Source organism: Chionomys nivalis, chromosome 2 (assembly GCF_950005125.1).
Source record: "Chionomys nivalis chromosome 2, mChiNiv1.1, whole genome shotgun sequence".
NCBI lineage: Eukaryota > Metazoa > Chordata > Mammalia > Rodentia > Cricetidae > Chionomys > Chionomys nivalis.
This window is the reverse complement of record NC_080087.1, coordinates 131,836,300-131,856,737: the sequence shown is the minus strand read 5'-3', so window position 1 is coordinate 131,856,737 and position 20,438 is coordinate 131,836,300. Positions and strand designations below refer to the sequence as shown.

The 20,438-nt window shown below is 38.4% G+C and overlaps 1 protein-coding gene across 6 annotated transcripts in view; it reads left to right on the top strand.

Annotated features, from left to right (window-relative positions):
• Positions 1–20,438, top strand: part of Creb1 (cAMP responsive element binding protein 1) — a 61,770-nt gene that overhangs the window by 21,396 nt on the left and 19,936 nt on the right. For 4 of the 6 annotated variants that reach the window (XR_009055977.1, XM_057754568.1, XM_057754546.1 and 1 more), the window contains 5 exons: positions 4,651–4,797; positions 5,474–5,515; positions 12,049–12,149; positions 16,016–16,158; positions 20,201–20,383. Coding sequence is in view for 5 of the 6 variants with exons in the window: in XM_057754546.1 (XP_057610529.1) it covers positions 4,651–4,797; positions 5,474–5,515; positions 12,049–12,149; positions 16,016–16,158; positions 20,201–20,383 (616 nt within the window). In the remaining variant the exon portion in view is untranslated. The remainder of the gene's footprint in view (positions 1–4,650; positions 4,798–5,473; positions 5,516–12,048; positions 12,150–16,015; positions 16,159–20,200; positions 20,384–20,438) is intronic. The other 2 variants (XM_057754561.1, XM_057754576.1) reach the window with 2 other exon arrangements.

The window sequence follows — 20,438 nt, the reverse complement described above, 5'->3', positions numbered from 1 at the left end:
GTCTCTACATATAAAAAGTATTAATAAATTGGTTCATTTCTGTTCTCTGTATTTAATCATCCCCTCTTACAGTGAAAATTCACATCGTCACTTTGGGGCAGTTTCTTTCAGTTAATTGGTGGTTGTTTTGTATGTCTTTTAGGATCCTTGTGATCCAGTTATTATGCTTCTGGAACTGTTTTTGTTTGTTTGTTTCTTTATTTTCCTCCTGTTTTCTTTGCTGCTTTTCATCCTTTTTGCTCTGCTTTTTGGGAGGTTCTTCTATACACTCCATCCTACCGTTTGAATCTTTATTTTGCTAACATGTTTCCAAGAGTTGTGTTTGCTCCCTGGGTAGTCCTTTGGTGTTTCCGTAGTGTCTCTCCCTTTTCATAGAGCAGTGTCTTCTTTTATCCTCAGGGGAAGGGGTTTGTTTGGGATGTAGTTTTCGTTTTTGTCTTGTTTTGGTGATTATTTTTAGTTTCTCTTTTTTAGATGCTCATATAGCTCTTCATCTTCATTTCCATTTGTTTCGGTCTCCATCTTTCCCAGTAGAGGCATCCACCAAATTCTTAACACTCTGGATGTCTGTCTAGGATTAAAGTGGGGAAAGATGAGGAGATAGAATTGTTTGGTAGAACTTGTACTTAGCACATGCAAAGCTTTGGGCTCATGCCTCAACATTGAATGATAAGTAGATAGGTATAAATGACTAAGAAGCTACTTTGGAAGCTTCGTGGATATATTTGGAGTCCAACAGCTTAACTTAACTGTAGGGAATGGTGATCTTAACTGTTAGTGTCTTGAACCTTCTCCTTGAGTTTGACTAGGCCCCCAGAGGCAAGGGAGAGAAAGGGCTGGGATTTAATAGTGACCAATCGTTCTGGTGTTACGTGGTTAAGACCCATTATCTGTAGTACTTCTCCACTGTTCTCCTCTTTGGGCCAGACTTTTCTTCTACAGGGATTGAAAGGATCCATTTCTTCCTTAAGAGCCTCCAACCCCCCTTTTACTCACTTTCAGCCCTTCTCTTCATGCCGCCTCTTACAGTGTTGGAGATCCTCAGCACCTGGTTTTCTGTGGTACAAATCAGGCTTTCTCTTCCTCCATGAATTGGCCATCTGTGGTCTTCTTAGTTTGTTACTATTAATCCATGTGCTCTTCAGCCTAGAAAACTCTGTTGCCTCCTTTCCTAGTTTCTACATTTATATGATTATACATATAAAAGTGAAATCAATTTCATGAAATATAATTTGGAATTCAGAAGGGAACATGCTCAGTTTATCATTAGGCAGCCCTCCAGCATTGAAGACTTAAAAGTGAAATGTGTAGTCAAAAGTGAACTTTAAGAAAGCTTTTCTCCTTTCTTCTTGTCTTGTTACAATTACATTTTTTATTTGCCCATCTAAGTTCCTTGACAAATACACCACACTTTAAAAAATTTTTTCTTTTAGTTTTTAACAGTTCGATACAGTCATATAATATATTTGGGTCATGCTCATGACCCCTTCTTTCCAAGGTCCTTCCACTCTGATGTCCTTCTGTTGTTGTTACTGTTGTGACCCACCGAGTTTAATTATGGCTGCTTACATGAGCATGAGGGGGGCGTTACTGAAGTGTGGACTTGCAAGTAGTTGTACTAGCAAAGAAAATAGCTGTCCTCCCAGCAACCATTAACTGTAACTAGTTCCTCAGAGAGCTTGTGAAGCCCCCCCCCCATTCTCTCCTTGATAGAACGTTATAGGCTCCATCCATCCATCTCTTATGCAGGTAAGGAGACCGTTTTGAGTTTGTTAGTGTAACAGCAATGTGCTGTCCAGAGCCAAGGGTTTCACAGCACTCCTTCCCTCCTGACTCTTACCGTCGCTCCACCTCCTCTTGTACTGTGTTCCCTGAGCCTTCGAGAGAGGTGTGTGTCATAGATTTTAACATAATTTCCTGTTAATTCTGACTCCGTATAAATTTTTAATACCAGCTTTTAAATGCTAGGAAAACATTGTAAAGCTAAGGCAAGATAAGATGATTATGATTTTGTCAATGAATAGGAGGGGCAAGAAAACAAAATCAGTGTAAATAAGAAAGATAATCAACATAAAATAATACATCTTATTTTCCTTTTAGAATTTAAAGTTTAAAGAAACCTGTGGTTTTGATCATGAGAATGTGCAGTTTTAGTTTATTAAGACAGTGCATCACTGTGTCCCTAGACTGGCCTCACACTGGAGCAGTCCTGCCTCACCCTCCTCAGTCTCAGGGTTACAGACATTCACCACCCAGATGAGAATGTAAAATTTTAATAAATCCAAGTAAAAAGTAATATAAGAGTAATATAAGACTTATTAAACAAATTCTATAATACATTCTATTATGTAGTCATATTTTTAGTAAATATGCAGAGCTATTTATAATAGATTTTAAAACTGAAAAATAGGTTCCATGATAGAGTGTTGTAAAAACTGAATGCGTCTGTATGCCTTGAGAACCACCTCTCAAGCGTATTTCACTTGGGACCAGGCCACATGCTCCCAAGATAGTTGTGAATGTGGCCCAACATATTTGTACATGACAATACCAAAGGTCGGACACCTGTGATAGGAAAGTGCCTCACAGGCACAGCAGGCACAAATAACAGAATAAAATAAAGACATGGCAGATGTGCTATGGTGGTGGTGGTAGTAGGAATACATGGGAGTTTTAGCCAGGCCTTGTAGTAACTGCTGTTTGGGAGTCTGAGGCAGGTGAACCCCATGTTCAAGGTCAGCCTGGATAATAATTGAAACCCTGTCATAAAAGTGACAAAAGGAGAGCTGGAGACAGACCCCGCGTTAGAGCTAGAGTACTTGTCTGTTTCCCGCCCACATACACAAGAAAGCAGTCCGGCTGTTTGGTACTCTGTTAGACTACATGTCTGTGGAAAACTTAGGGATAGCTAGGGTAGAAGTCACTGAGCTAGCTTGTTAGCTTCTCCTTTAAAGGGTGCATGGAAAAAGACAACTGGGGAGTTAAGATGAGACAACTCAGAGTAACGTGAGGGACCGCACCCCTCGTTCACTCTTCGATTCTGATGTTACGGATAGACTACCTGTGTTACTCTGCATGCAGAGTGCTCGGCACATTTAGAGAGCCTGGTAAAATTACACATAACTGCAAGTGACCAGAGAGAATAGAACTAAAAACAAAGATTTTGTAGCCATCTAAGAAAAGAAAACTTCTAGTTTTAATCTTTGTGCTAAAGATAACTTGTCTTCAAAAGATCCTTTTCCCAGCTTGATGGAAGCATCCCCTTCCTGCTGTGTTTCTCTGCAAATTCATGTTCAGTACTGCACCTTTCACCACAACCCCAGCTCTCCCAAACCTGTTTGCCACTGCTAGCATCTTTAATTCCCCTCTTGCACTGGTCATTCAGAAAGCCTTTCCTTACCACCTGCTGCCCTCTTTCTGGCCTTTATCACCTGCCCTAACTATTGTGTAGGCTTTCTCATGGCCCCCACCTCCCGTGCTCTCCCACTGAAGTGTCTCTGTTATTCAGCCTCTAGAGCGACTGATCTAAAATGGAAACCTTACCAGGCTATTCCTCCTATATTCTCAGAATAGAGAAGGTTGTTTTTTCTTTTTAAGACAGGGCCTCAAATGGTAGCTTAGGCTGACTTTTTTTTAAAATTGCAGCATCCTTCTGCCTCTACGTCTTTAGTATTGGTATTATGAGCATATGCCACTCTGATTGATGAAAATGCAAGATTTTTATTTGTTTTGAGCAGCGACTCACTGTACCCCTGGCTGGTCTGGAATTTGCAGAGGTCTCCCTACATCTATGTACTGGGTTTAAAGACATATGCCACTGTGCCTGGCTTGAAAACTCTTAATGTGTTGTAGAGAGAGTTTTTTTTATGATTAGACCACTGAAGCCTTTTGATCTGTTGTATCTCTGCTTCTGACATTGAGCAGTGGTATGTGTCTTTCCCTGTATTACACACACACACACACACACCACATATCCTAAAATACCACCTGTTAACCAGTTTAGTCATTTTTTTTTTTAGGAATGGGAGGAATTGAAAGTTTTAATTATAATACTTTCTTATTAATGAAAAGACATGCTTATAATTAGTATAAACTAGAATATTATATTTTAGAATGTGTTGTTCTAAACTTAGTAAGTCCTATTTGCCCAAATTTGAAAAGTTAAGGTTTTAAAACATGGTTTATTTAACACCAGGGTATTCTGAAAATTTTGATGCTTAAGGTCAGCATGTCTGTTGTTGACCTTGGGTGAATTAATCTCTTAATATGATTTTGTCTTTAAGTGAAGATAATTCTTATTACTTTGCCTTTAATTTTATAAAACAGCAAAAGTAGATATCAAAGCAGGCCAGAAACTGTAAAGCAGCATATGAAGGAAGTATTCTGTAGCCTTGAGAGGATCACTAGGATGCCTGGGTAGATACCACATAAGATAACTGACTGTTTCTGTTTCTCGGGATGGGCTGAAAAGTAGAGGGGAAGAGGGATTTGTATATGGTTTAAATTTTTTAAAGAGTATTAAATCATTGATTTCTTTCACATTGTTGAAATACTTACAATCAGGAAGGTCATACTTTTGCTAATTATAAGCTACTTCATCTTGAACCTGGGAGGTTTCTGTGATGGTAATTGCTTTCCATGTTTCCGTAGGTATCCATGCCAGCAGCTCACGCGACGTCTTCTGCTCCCACCGTAACCCTAGTGCAGCTGCCCAATGGGCAGACAGTCCAAGTCCATGGAGTTATTCAGGCTGCCCAGCCATCAGTTATTCAGTCTCCACAAGTCCAGACAGTTCAGGTATGTGTATAAAAAGTTCTGCATATACTTTAATAACTTGTTTATAGCCGTTTCTGTCTCCTTTTATTAGTTGTGGAAATGAGGACACATCTAGCGTAGATTTATTTTATTCATAGTAAAGGAATGTGTTTTTCTGTATATTTCTGCCATATATGCAGGGACAGACCTAAGGAAAATTACTTTTTTTTAATCTACAGAAGAAAAAGCATTTATTTAGGGAGATAGTAAATCCATGTGATGAGTGGAAATGTTTGGGAAAGGCCTGTGGGTCTGATGTGCCTCACTTAAGGGAAGTTAACCTGCAGTGAGCCTGAGTTTGTGTGGGGAAAGACTGGGATAGGGTTTGTACTTAGAGGTCACATCAGACATAATACTGGCTGTGTAAAAGGTAGACTTTATAACTTGGAAATAATAGTATATTCAGGAGGTCCATCATAAGACTTTAATTGTATCACATATACTGTCTGACTCTTTGGAGAGTTTGTTCCTTTGGGGTAAAAGGGAATAAAGGCACTCTTTCTGAAGGTGACTACTTAGGCCTAGGGACCCAGGAGCAGTGGCAGTGTATTTCTTTGCCAATTCAGCCGATTGAAGAAAAAAAAAAAAAACAAAGACTGAACATTCATGCAAGTAGGCCATAACCCCAGCCTCCCGTTTCATATTTTTTACTTCACAGTCTTCCTGTAAGGACTTAAAAAGACTTTTCTCCGGAACTCAGGTGAGTCCTAGGTCCTAGATTTGAAGAAAACTATATTTAGAAAGGAAGGTGAGAAATTATTTATGTCTTTGTCCTTCTCTATGAACGTGGATTTCAGGGTCACGTCAATCTCAGCCTGAGTGTTGTACCTACTCATTACTTGGTTATTGCTTAACCCTCTGTAACATTTCTCCCCCAGCCCTAGTCCAGAACTGCGTAAACACTTTGACAAAGAGGAGGCTGTACCTTCTGGGGACTGTACAGTTAGAGGGGAAGTCCAATGGCTGAAATACTGTGAGCTTGCCAGAATTATGCTTTTCTGGTGTTGTGACTTGGTGACCCTAAGAACTAAACAAAGTGGATTCTTTTCACTCGAACTGCTTTCTCTCCCTTCTTCCCTCACACCCTTTCCTACTTTAAGGAAAATTTCCAGATTCAACAGGCTTCTCCTTTTCTTCCGCACTTACTATATGGTGTATCTTTGATTTCTCTTGCTCAGCCTTAATTGTTTTTGATGAGAGCTGTTGCATTTTCCATGCAGGGTAGCCAAAACTGACTGATAATTGCATGGGGGAGGAGTGCTTCCTCCTTTGTCCTAGAACAGCCATTCTGTTACTGTCATCCAAACCCATGTCAGGGTGTCAGCTTATGCGGAGGTATTGAGATGCTGTTACCTCTTCTACGTTTTCTTTCCTTTGGTTTGCTTGACCACTGAAGGGGGTAGAAAGCTGTTGTCGTGTGAAATCCTGAAGACACTGGGAATCGACTTTATTAACAAGTCGGTGACAATATTATTCAAATAAAGGCTGTTTCTAGAAACTACAATCATAAGTAGTCTTTTGACTTAGTTTTTGTTCATTGAATGCTACGTTGTCATCCTCCATATTATCTCATTACTGATTTCGTACCTGAATTCTTCTCTAGAGCAGAATGGAGAGAACATGGTCTGCTAGTCAAGAGTTTTAGAGATTGGACCTTCTTCACATAGTAATAATCAACTGACATTGAGCACATTGGCCCTTTCTTTCTTTTTCGCTTAAGAAGGTTTTATTTTAATTAAGAAATAAAACTAGGATACAAAATGTGTATTACAGTCCTTAAGAAAATATGATATTTAATTGTTGCTTGTATTCTTAATTTTAATCTTATTTTGGGGCAACATAACTTAAACCCAAGTAGTAAATGTCCTTAACTTTGTTAGAAAAATATATTTGTCTTTTCAAGAATACATTTTCATCACAGTGAGCTATATAATTTTAAAAACATTTAAAAGAGAAAAGTTGGACTCCTTGAAACCTGAATTATATGGAAATGTATCTGTATGGTTTTTTGTTAAATACTCTAAACCAGGAGAATGTGTTAAACTTAGTTATTTCAGCCAGTTAGCAATGGTTAGTGTTAATAACTCAGTGATAGTGGTTTACAAGAGGTTATCAAACAAAGAGTGTAAGTGTCCCTCAAACTTCTAGATGGTAGAATGTTAGTATTATAAAATAAAATTCTCAAAATATCCAGGGTATGTGTCTCTCAATGGGAGAATAAGAACAGTGGTACTTCTGTTGATACGTCTTAATATAGTACTATCAGAGATTGAGCTGTATTAGTATTCCATGTACAGCTTCACTTTGCTGCCCCAATACATTCTTCCATGTACAAATCACATCTCATTGTGTACAGGGTTGGTAGTGGCACTTACCATTTTGGGCCACATATCAATATAGTACAGTCTAAAAATGTACCAGAAAGGATTTATAGATTTTATTACTTTAAATTATTATATCCATTTCTTCAGCAAATGTTTATTGATCACATGCTGTGTGCAGTCACTGTTCTAGGTGCTTTCAGAGACAGCAGTGAACAAACAATACCTCTGTTCTCATGAAGATCACATGTGAGTGGAGAGACACACTATGAGAAAATAAAATATGTCAGGTGAGGATCAGTGCTCAGAGGTTAATAAAACAGGGGAAAGGGCAGATCAAGATGCAAAGGGAAGGGTGCTGCAATTCATTTAAGGTGGTTGGGGAACACAGAGAGCAAATACCAGAAGACAGGAAAGGCAGCTGAGCCAGGCCAGTGATAAAAACAGTCCAAAGATGTAGAAATGAACATGTTTGAAATTTGAAAGACTAGCATGTTAGTGCTGGCTCCCTAAGTAGAATAAGGAGGAGGAAAGCAGCTGGAGACTCGGTGTTGGAAGACACATTTTTTTCATGCTTTGTGATAAGACGGGGACAGCAGTGAATCTTTACATAATATGGTGCTTTTGTGGCCCTTACACAGCATTGCTGTCATCTGACTTAAGGGGAGGAGGGGTAGCTTTTGTTTTGTTAACCCAAGACAAGTGTTCCAAAGTTTCTGATTTTGGTGGTGGCAAACGAGGGCTTTGAAGGGATATTTTACTCGGTAGATTAAAAAAAAAACGAAACAAACAAAAAATTATACTATCATTTCTTGGTGGTGGTGAGGAGGGTGTTAGCCACAAGTGAAAGAGTAATTACTTTTTAGAAGAAACTTAAGCTGTGGAGAAATTTGTAGATGCTTTCTTAACCTTTTTCATGGTAAACATTGTAGGTTTGTTTTCTTTAAAAACTCCTATCTAAAGCCTTAGGCTTTTCTTAGCTTTTTTCAGAAGTCTCAGTCTCAGTGCTGCTGAACTTCCCTGTTAATATGAAACTAGCTGGATATGGAGACCACGCCTTTAACACTGGTGTCAGAGGCAGAGACGGGAATGGATGTCTGTGAGTTCAAGGCAGGCCTGGTCTCCAAGGCAAGGTCCAGGCCAGCAGAGCTATATATATAATGAGATCTTGTTTCAAAAAAAAGAAGAAAGCCATACCTTTTTGCTAGAAGACAATAACCAGTTTAGATCCAGAGATCAAATACATTGGATAAATGACACTGACAGTTTACCTCGTTGATAGATGGAAATGAAAAAAAAATGTTTTAAGCACAGCTAAAAGGTGCTTAGTTTTGCTAGTCTCTACATTTAGAATTCTCTTTTAAACTAGTAGGTATCCAATCACACTTCCAAAACCTTAAGCCTAGGTGGATAGGGTAAGTGCTGATGTATAAACAGCCCTTGCAGGTCCTGCCTCAGTGCTGGGTGGGATTAAAGGCATGCACCTCATCCCTGACCAGAATTGCTGTTGAAAGATGTTAATGATCTTTCAGTGAAGCACATTTAAGGACATTGTTCTCAGTTAGTAAAAAACTTAATTCTACTTGAATAAATTAAATATTTATGCCTATCCTAAGAACTTTTTTATAAGTAACATTTAAAATTTACAAATAAATATATAAGCCCATGTGAAAATGTCTTAGTTGCTTGCATACACAAGATGTGTGTGCCTGGTACCTGTCGATGCCAAAAGAGGGTATCCTTGGGACTGGAGTTTGAAGGTGGTTCTGAGCTGCCATGTGGGTGCTGAGAATTGAACCAAGGTCTTGTGAAAGAGAAGCTGGTGCTCTTTTCTGAACCATTTCTCCAAACCCCAGTTCTCTTGTTTGTCAGGGAGATAAACAGAGCAAGTTTTAAGATCAGTATTCTAGGCTTTACTAAGCCTTTTTGAGTGAAATATTATCTAAACCAGGAATCTTAGCCGTAGTTAATCAAAAACACTTTAAGTTTGCAAAAGGTGTATACTTTTAACATTTCTTTATTTCTAACCACTGTATAGTTCTTTTGAAATGTCAAATTATAAAAATAAATAATTGGGCTTTTAAAATGTCTGAACTGTTGCAGATGGCCAAAGATAAAGACATGTTTAAGGAACTTGGGGAGTCAGACATTAAGGGACATGTCAGGAGGTGTGAGGATAGGGGAGGGAGTTCTGCTGGAGTGTGAGATCGTGGAGCCTGCTTCTGGATTTTAACTTTTATGTGTTATAAAATTGGATTTTGATATTTTTGAGTGTAAAAGTCATAGATCCTATATGATTTTTTTAAGATTTCATTTTTCAGGAGCAGCTAGTTTCACAGCAAAATTTAGAGTTAGAGAGTTTTCCCATGTATCCCTGGGCACCACATACATAGCATCTCCCATGTTGACAACCCACACACCAGATTGCTACATCATAATCACCTAATTCTAAGTGTAAAGATGGTACACAGGTTTCTCTCGGTGTTAATACATTTTATAGCCATGTGGTTTTTCTCATTTTAGTTAATTCCATCTAAATTGACAAATCTTTTAGATCGGAGAAGGCCAACAAAATCCACTGATTTGGTATAGAAAACAAAACTATAACTAAAAAGGCAGTATTTTATTTCAAACCAGTCTGATTAGTTTACTTATTTATATATTTTGTCTTGTTTTTGTTGAATTATATAGCCCAGGTTGGTACCTATTATATGGCATGGATAACCTTGAACTAATTACTGACGGGTCCTCCTGTCTGCACCTCCTTAGTGCTAGCTTTGCACACATAAGCCACCAGACCTGCTTTTATATGGTGCTGGGGACCAAACCCAGGCTCTTGTTCATCCTTAGCAAACATTACCAACTGAGCTACATTCCCAAGCCCAGTATGTAAGTAACTAGCTCATAGAGCTTGTTTTAGTGAGTTTCAATGTCAATGAAGTCTTCTGTGTGCAGTGTGTGTCCTTAAGATCTTGGTAGTTGTTAAGAGCAAGGTATGGTGGTACATAATAACCCCAGTACTTGGAAGCAGAGCTGGAAGAATTGTCTGTTTGGGGCCAGCCTGGGTGACCAGAAAATACTCATCTGCCTTCCCTTTCCTCCAGGGAAAAATAATAAGATAGTTATAAGGGTGAGGTATATCATATGTAAGAGTCAGATAGAAAGAAAGCCAAAGGGGAACTAAGATTAGCAGAAATAAGTACCCTTGCCACAGTACTGCCCATTGAATTTACTGGTTACTGATTTCTCATGTTCTTTTAGTGTTTTTCCTAGTTTCTGATCTTCTTTTAATCTGTGAGAACATTGGTGTAGAGACAGTGAACAGGCTAGGTATAGTGGCTAAAGTGTTCCTTATTTCTCTCTGAAGTGAGCATACATATCATGTAGCACTGTCAAAGGGGGTGAGTGCCCAACCTAGAGTCCTTAGTGTGGACTGAATGTGGAGTTCTCTTGGAATTTCTCTTTGTCTGAGTATAGTTTTCCTTATTGTTGTTGTTAACTATTTTGAGGTGGTGCTAACCCACACAGGCCCTCTTGTCTTCTTTAAGTCTACTTCTCATAAATACCTCATGGAAGAAAGCACATGAGGCCCCTGCAATATAGACTAGAAAAAGTTGATATGAATGAACTTTGAGTCCAGAGTGATAAAGCACCACGAGGTTGTTGCTTCTGATCGCACTGACACTGGGACCACCAGGATTTTAGTTCTGGTAAAGTCTAAAGTGAAGTGCTGACTGTGAGCAGGGTCCACATTCCTTAGCTTCGTGACCCCAGTGAGTTGCCTACCCTATTGTGTCTCAGTTCTTCTATATTCTGTGAGCATAAGACCAGGACTCATCTGGGATCTGATGTTTACTGTGTGAAATAATTAACTATATGGCTGTGTTAGCATGAAATCTAAGTTCTTAGTAAATTCCAGTTTCTGCTACTCCACATAGTCTTTATCCACTCATCCTCATTTTCCAGTCTAAGGTCTCTTAACAGAAATGCATAGCTCATTCATTACCTTGAAGTTTTACCCAAAAATAATTGTAGAATGCCAACTTTGAAGCATATTTATGAATAGTAGAGGATGTTTACTGGCTTGTAGGAAAACAACAGTCAGTGTCTTCGTTAAGCTTGCTATTGCTGTGATGAAGTACTATGGCCAAAGCAACTTGGAGGAAAAGGTTTATTTGGTTTATACTTTCTTAGAACTGATCATCGTCAAAGGAAGTCAAGACACTAAACTCAAGCAGGGCAGGAACCTGGAGGCAAGAGCTGATGCAGAAGCCATGGAGGGGTGCTGCTTACTGACTTGTTCCCCATGACTTGCTCAGCCTGCTTTCTTGTAACTGAGGACTACCAGCGTAGGATTGCCCCACCCACAGTGGGCTGAACCCTCCTGCATCAATCACTAATTAAGAAAATGCCCCTACGGACGTTCTTACAGCCAGATCTTATGGAAGCATTTTCTCAGTTGAAGTCCCTTCCTCTCTGATGACTAACTTGTGTCAAGCTGACATAAAACTAGCCAGGACAAACAGTCTACAGCATGGTAAAGAATCACTGACTTAATTGTACAACTGTAAATATGTGTTTGCAGAACAATTATAGGAAAATATATTGTTAGACACTTAGGGCTATTTGTTCTTGTCCTTATGTTGGAAACCTTATTTTGGTTGGCAGTTCTGTTCTAACAACTGCAAGAAATAATTGCTGTTTGTAATATATTCAGGATTGGTTGCTTGGGAGAAATTAAAGACATTTTCAGGACAAATGTTCTTGTTTCCATTACATCATTTTAGTCTGTAGGAGATGAGTTGTCTCCATTAAAAACTGAAGCGTGTATAAGAGTTATATTTGTATTGGACTTAAATATTTTCTAGGAACTAAATTTGATAATCAAGATAAAGTTATTCTTTGTTTTCAGATTTCAACTATTGCAGAAAGTGAAGATTCACAGGAGTCTGTGGATAGTGTAACTGATTCCCAAAAACGAAGGGAAATTCTTTCAAGGAGGCCTTCCTACAGGTATGTGACTTTAACTAGAGTCAGGAACATGCAAATAGGCTTAGTACTTGGCAGATAGTAGGTGTCAGACACTGAGAAAGCTGCTCAAGCAAGTACCTTGTAGATGATTTCTCTTGAGTTACTTTTCAAATAAGTTGACATTTACTATACAAAATAAGACTATGCCTTACTCTAAACCATTGGTTCTCAACCTGTGGGTCATGATTCCCAAAGACTATCGGAAAACACAGATATTTACATTACAATTCATAGCAGTAGCAAAATTATAGTTATGAAGTAACAACAAAAGATTTTATGGTTGTGGTCATCACAATATTAAGAACTATCTTAAAAGGTCAAAGCATTTGGAAGGTTGAGAACCACTGCTCTCAACAGCTCTGGCAAAACAAAACATTTTCCCCCTCATTCTGTTTTTGTAGTTGTGCTGACTGCTGCTTTTCCTTTTAAAAGTTTGGAATACATTTGAACTATAGCATTGTTCAGCGGAGACACTAGTGATCTATTAGCTATACATTTACAGGTTTTTATGTCATGATACTTAGCAAACACTTGTATTTAATAGTTTTCAGAGCAGTCCTTTGCTCACATCCTCTGGTTTGGGTTCAGTCTTTCCTTGCCTCCTTGAAGAAGGTCCAAACAATGTGTTTATCAGTCGACTTCATGTTAAGTATATTTAAAAACAACGTGCCTGTTAATCTCTTAAGCTGACTTTAGAATTCAGTAAACTTCAGAATTTTACAGTTACCTTCCCTGTTATTTTCAATTATGCCTATTTAAGCTTCTGTTGTTTTTTTTTTTAATTTTATTTACTTATTTATTTATTTATTTATTTATTTATTTTTTGGTTTTTTTGAGACAGGGTTTCTCTGTAGCTTTGCTGCCTGTCCTGGAACTAGCTCTTGTAGACCAGGCTGGCCTCGAACTCACTGAGATCTGCTTGCCTCTGCCTCCTGAGTGCTGGGACTAAAGGCGTGCGCCACCACCTCCCAGCTAAGCTCCTATTGTTTATCATTTATTTTAGATTTATTTTGTTTTGTGTGTATGGTGTTTTGTCGGCTTACGTCTATTCACCAGTTGTATGCCTGGTGCCGACAGAGGTCAGAAGAGGATGTTGGACACCCTAGAACCAGAGTTACACATGGGTGGGAGTTGCTCTGTGGATGCTAGGAATCAAACCTGGGTCTTGCCTGCTGAGCCTTCTTTCTAGCCTCACTCCCTTTTTTTTAAGGGAAGTTGATGTCTCCCCTTCCTCCGTGTGCCTACTTACAGTCGTTACTATGCTCTTTTTTTTTTTTTGGTTTTTCGAGACAGGGTTTCTCTGGTTTTGGAGCCTGTCCTGGAACTAGCTCTTGTAGACCAGGCTGGTCTCGAACTCACAGAGATCCGCCTGCCTCTGCCTCCCAAGTGCTGGGATTAAAGGCGTGCGCCACCACCGCCCAGCTTACTATGCTCTTTTTTATCCTTACAGATTATGAGTTCTAAATATTATTAGTCAGTTGATTTTGAAATCTTAAAAATTTTATGTTGTGGTGTAGCACAAATAATAAAAGACCAGAGACGGATATAGGGGGTAAAGATGAGAGAAGCAGAGCAGTAAGCCACTAGAGAAATGCTCAGACTGAAGGGGCGATCCTCTGACTGCCTAGACTGCACTGTTCTCCACCAGACCTCAGACTCCACACTCCAGTGAGTCCCTGTCTCTCTCCCTTTATATGCCTCTCTCTGGCCAGCCATATTGCTCCTGTCTCCACCTCCCCAGTGCTGGGGTTAAAGTGTGTGATCCCAAACACTAAGATTAAAGGTGTGTGCCACCACTCCCTGGCCTCTAGTGGTTTAGCTTTGCATTCTCATCTTCAGGTAAGCTTTACTTATTAAAATACAAATAAATTATCACTGCATCGTGGAGTATATATTATAGGCAATATGTCTAATCTGTTACTTATTTTTATTTTGTGTATATGACTGTTTGAATGTATTTCTGTGCACCATGTGCATGAAGTACCAGCAGGGACTGAAAAAAAAAAGATGTCAGATCCTCTCTGACTGGAGTTACAGTGTGAGTTGAAGCTAGTTACTGCTGAGCCATCTTTCCAGCGCTTCTCTTTTGTTTTAAATATAGCAGGTATTAGATTTTGAGACGTTAAAGTATATCTCACGTTAGTATATAATATCATTGATCCTGAAGCGTATCCCACAAAATACTAAGAAAGAAATCACATAACTTCTGTAAACCGACAGATGCAAGTCGGCCAGATGGCTCCAGCAGATAAATGTGCTTGTTCAAGCCTAGTAACTTGTTCAAGGGTGGAAAGAACGAGCCAACGCCACAAAGTTGTCCTGTGGTGTCCACACACATGCCTCTGACCACAGTCACACTCAAAATCCATGGAGATACCAGCTTTATATTGACGGCAAAATTTGCCTTAAATTTTTTCTGGCCAAAATCCTATATGCTTATAACATGCTTGCAAGTGTGGAGAAATGAAATTGATAATATAAAGTAGATTTTTATTGGAACAGCCTATCCTTATAAAGCAGTTGCCTTGTGTGCAGCAGGAAGGTGCTCCATTTGCTCTCACTTGGCTTGAATTTTTACCAGTAATTGATCTGAACAAACAGAAGCCACGTGTATTAAATTTCAAAGGACAGAATCATGGGGCTAATAAGGGTGTGAAGAGAATGAGTATTTTGAAAGATCATAGCAGGCAAAGAAAGCAGGCTGAAACAAATATGGTGATACTATAGTGATAGTTGTAAAGTCTCCAAAACTGATTATAAAAGAGGTGTTCAAATATTTGATTCTGGATTAAGAATTTATTTCAAAAAAATTGTTTATTCTCTTCTACCAGTATGGTCTAGAGCAACCAGATATAGAATGTGAGCAATGTCTTAGTCTGCGTGCTTGGATTCTCATACAGAAGGGAGCTAGATCAGATTGTGACACTAAATGATTAATTTTTAACCTTTAACCATAATCCTCAGTAAAGGATATATCTTCATGTTACAGGTTTGTTTAATTATCTGTAAATATACATATTTAGAGCCATGGAATGCAGAGTAACTGGGGAAACTGAGGCAGGAGAGTTTTGACTTTGTCAACCTGAAATTAATAAATAATAAGACACTTTTTGTTTTGCTTTTTTCAAGACAGGGTTTCTCTGTATAACAACCCAGGTTATGACTTTAAACTCACAGAGATATACCTGCCTCTGCCTCCCGAGTTCTTGGATTAAAGGCCTGTGCCACCTCGCCCAGCAAGATACTGTCTTAAATTCAAATTAAGTTGGATGATGGTGATGCATGTCTTTAATTTGAGCACTGGAAGGTAGAAGCTAGCGAATCTCTGTGAGTTCCAGAACAGCCTGGTCTACACAGAGAAACCCTGTCTCGGGGTGTGTGTGTGTGTGTGTGTGTGTGTGTGTGTGTGTGTGTGTGTGTACACACACACACAATAAATATATATGGCTTGTGGAAGCTGGATAGAGATGGCTCAAGATTAAGAGCACTGTCTACCCTTCCAAAGGATCTGGGTTCAATTTCAAGGACACGTATAGGGGCTCACAACCATCTAACTCTGGTCATAGGCTCTGCAGTGCCCTCTTCTGGACTCTGCAGGTACCAGTCATGCAGACAAAACACCCAAAAGTATTTAAAACAAAAACACCAAGGTAGTTTTATTTATTGCAGCCCCCTCTCAACACACACATACACACACCTACTTCTTATATTTAAAATTTCTGCTTTGTTTGGAGTTTATATATTCATGTTTTTTAAACTTTTGTCCTGTATGTTAGCAGTTTTCTGATGTGTATAATTTATTCTTAGTGAATTTTATTCTTAATTAAAATAGCTCCTTATTTTTCTAGGAAAATTTTGAATGACTTATCTTCTGACGCACCAGGGGTGCCAAGGATTGAAGAAGAAAAGTCAGAAGAGGAGACTTCAGCCCCTGCCATCACCACAGTAACGGTGCCAACTCCAATTTACCAGACTAGCAGTGGGCAGTACAGTGAGTAATAAGTTTTTCTGTTATGAAAACTGTTAGATTCTCTCTAAAGAAGTGATAAATGCCAAGGTTTTTGCCGCCATTGTTGTTTGCCCTATTGTCAGAAACCTGTAATGAAAAGGCTTTCGTTTCTAGTGTTAGAAGTACGTAAGTGTTTAAGTCAGTTACATTTCTTCAGTTTAGTACAGGTTCATGAAGCAGTCTGAAAGTCTTTGAAGGACTAAATAGCTAGATTTAGCTCTCACAATGTTAAGATGTGTACTCTTCAGATAAAGGAACACTATGATGAAGACCAAAAATAGCTCCAGCAGTTTAACTGTTTATCTAATGCTGCCTTCTAAAAATAACATTTAAAAATCTTTGTGTTTAGGGTTTCAGGTGGGAGTGTCGTTGTGTTCAGTTATTGTTGTTGTCGTCTAAAAGGTGATGCAGTGACTGAAAGTAGGAACATAGCTGCTGAAACTGACATTCTGTCTGTGCCAGGGTTGTGCTGCACAGCTTCAATCCCAGCACTCAGAGGTGGAGCAGGAACTCTCTGAGTTCAAGGCTAGGGACACTTACAGGACAGCCAAGACTACACAGAGAGATCATGTCTCAGAAAAAATGAAAATAAAGCACTGTGTGTATTAATGTTTTGCCTATGCACTGTGGTTGTGCCTGGTGCCTACAGAGGTCAGAAGATGGAGTCAGAATCCCCTGGAATTAGAGTTATGGATGGTTGTGAATCACTATGTAATGCTGGGAATTGATCAGAGTCCTTTGAAAGGACAATAAGTGCTCTTAGCTGGTCCAGCCCTGCTGTGTTTTTTTTTAATTTTAACTTTGACAACCATTAATTTCCATTTCATATCTGCCCTGATTTTAATTCTGTCATACCTTTTCCTTTTTTTTTTGTTTTGATCTTTTACCTGGATCCATTAGAAGGTACTTTTGACTTGATAAAAAGCATTTGTGTAAATGTCACTTTGTTTTTTCCCCTTTAGCCTTACCTTCCAGTGTATCTCTTACATGATTCACACACAAATTACTAGATTTTTAATGTCAGCATAATGTTGGCTTGCCTGCCGGCAATTTATATTCTAGCTGTATTAAAAATAGATACCTAAAGCCGTATTTTTAGCTTTTCCAAAACTGAAACTTTTGATATTATTTATAGGGAATTTTTAAAATATTAATTATTTTTATTTATGTGTGTGTGTGCCTACATGAATTTAGGTGCATCTCATGTGTGCAGCTGCTCTGGAAACCCTCTGGATCAGATCCTTTGGAGCTAGAGTGGCAGGTGGCTGTGAGCCGCCTAATTTGTTACTGGGAATCAAGCCCAGGTCCTCTACAAGAGGAGTAGAGTAAGAGCTCGCTCTTAGCCACTAAGTCATCTGTCTGATGTTTCTGATAAACTACTTTACTATCTATGTTAACTAAGCTAAATAAGCTTAGATGAATCTTTTTTCCTTTATAAATTCTTTATTGGCAGCTGTAAAGGATATCCCCCTCTCTGTGTTTAGTTTTTTGTTTGTTTTTTCGAGACAGGGTTTCTGTCTGTGTTTAAGATAATTTCATACCCAGATAATTTTAAGTATTCAAGATGGTTCCATAAGCATGAACATACTGGGGTATAACACATTCCTATGAACAATAGATTCACTGTTGCAGAGAGTCTCACTTGAACTAGAAAGGATGAGTTTTAGACAAACCATACAGAAACTGAAAAGAAGAAATAAAGTATACGATTAACTGCCGTCCGGTCCCCTTAGATACTTTACTTTTCAAACCCCTCCACAACTGAATGTTTCATATTAAAATTAATAGTTAGTATTTAATTATTAATATTTAAATATACTAGTACTTTGAGTTTTTCTTAAGCTTTATTCATTTTATCCACTGTCATATTTGTATGTGCACGTGTGCCTTTGATGAAACTGATTTAGCATTACATTCTGCATTTTTCCCCTAAGAAGCATCATAATGAACACTCATATATATAGCAAACTGTGTATTTTGTAACTTGTTGATTTTTAAACTTAATATTTTATTATATATGTATGAGTGATCTACATGTATGTCAACACCATATGTATGTGGTGCTTATGGAGGCCAGAAGAGACTTTGGATCCCCTGGAGCCATTGTTACAGATGTTTGTTAGCCGCCTTGTAGATGCTGGCTTGAACTCGGATCTTTTGGAAAATTAGTCATCTAAAGCCCTATATTTTTAACCTAGTTAACATGGTTATCAAAGATAAGGGTTAGAGGTTTATATAAACTATAAACTGTAAACTTCTCTCGTCCTTTCCCTGTAGGAAGGATTGTATATATCCCTCCTTTTTCATTTTTTTATATAAGTTGTCCTATACATGTAGAAAAATCTCAGCCAATAAAATGTAATTGTGTTTAGATTAAGTTAAAATATAACATAATCTTTCCTTAGTTTGTATTTCTTGGTAGTCATTAAGTTCACTTAGAGATAAGTTACAATTATCTTTCTATTCTTGTTTTAATGAATTTTGTTTTGCTGAAACTATCTTACTCTTTTATTTTTTATTTTATTTTTTTTGGGGGGTGGGGGTTCGAGACAGGGTTTCTCTGTAACTTTGGTGCCGGTCCCGAAATTAGCTCTTGTAGACCAGGCTGGCCTCAAACTCCCAGAGATCTGCCTGCCTTTGCCTCCCGAGTGCTGGGATTAAAGGCGTGCACCACCACCGCCCAGCTATCTTACTCTTTTAAAATAATCAGGTGAACAAGTAAATATTACACAGTTAGAAAAACATGTTTAAATCTTATGAAGCATTTTCAAAGAAATGTTTATGTATGTGATCTTATTTAATGTTTATAACAACTACACATCTCTACAATCAGATGTTTTTAGATTGCGAAGAAAAGTAACAGAATCGGCCAGGCGGTGGTAGTGTACACCTTTAATCCCAGCACTTGGGAGGCAAAAACAGATGGATCTCTGTGAGTTCAAGGCCAGCCTGGTCTACAAGAGCTAGTTCCAGGACAGGCTCCAAAGACACAGAGAAACCCTGTCTCAGAAAAAAAAAAAAAAAAGAAAGAAAGAAAGATAATAATTTTCGTTCATTTAGCTTTTTCTGTGTAGTGTTGTATAAAGGTGATTTAGGTTTTTTAAGAAGGAAATGTCTGTTAGGTATGTATTCATTAATTTCCAGTTGCCAAATAGTGGCAGATGTGTTTATTCATCAGTCAGTGGAAGACCTTATATGAGGACTCAGAGATGGAGTTAAAATGTGTTGAGATACTTTATCTAAATGATGATCTTGGGCTTTAATTTTAAGCTTTAGGAGACACTCATATTACTATGGTCCAGGCTATTTCGTTTCTTCCGTTGATAAAATTTTTGGTGGGGATGATGGGTAGCATGTGCTAGCGACTGAGCCCAAAGGTCTTAAACATTCATGGCCAGCAGCGTATTACTTGATTCTTCTTTTTCTTTTTTTTTTTTTTAAATTACTTATCTATTTTTTAATCTAAAATTATTTATGTTGAGATGGGATCCTACCACTTTTCTCCAGGTTGGTCTCAAAAGTCGTAGTCTCAAGTGAGTTTTCTGCCTTGGCCCCTTGAGAAATAGCATGCTATTCACATGGCTGTTTAAGTGCATTACTGACAGATTTTATAAATTGCTTTAAGAGTTAGAAAACATAATTCAGTGACATGATTCTATGAATTATATTTAACAAGCATTTATTGGGTGCCTCTTACATTAATTTCCGCCCACAAGAAATGCATACGATTAGGGCAGCAGATATAAAATAGTAGCCGAGGCAGTGAACGGTGCTGTGAAGGAGAACCTCCAGTGTAAATGAGTTCACTATTATCACCATGCATTATTTATTGTAGGATAGCTCGTGAGTACACTTCTCTTGTGAAAACTGGATATGCTTTCCTGAGTACACATTCACTTGAATATACCGAGTCTTGCTTAGTGATGATTTCACATTATGCTTTGCCAATTGCATGGGTTTAGTGCGTTTTAAAGGTTATGTGGTGTTAATTAAACTTGTAACAATAAAATTCATTGGGTTTTAGTTGCCATTACCCAGGGAGGAGCAATACAGCTGGCTAACAATGGTACCGATGGGGTACAGGGCCTTCAGACATTAACCATGACCAATGCAGCTGCCACTCAGCCGGGTACCACTATTCTACAGTATGCACAGACCACTGATGGACAGCAGATTCTAGTGCCCAGCAACCAAGTTGTTGTTCAAGGTAATGGAATTAAGAATTTATATATGTGGTATATTCTTTTAAAAATTAATGTGTA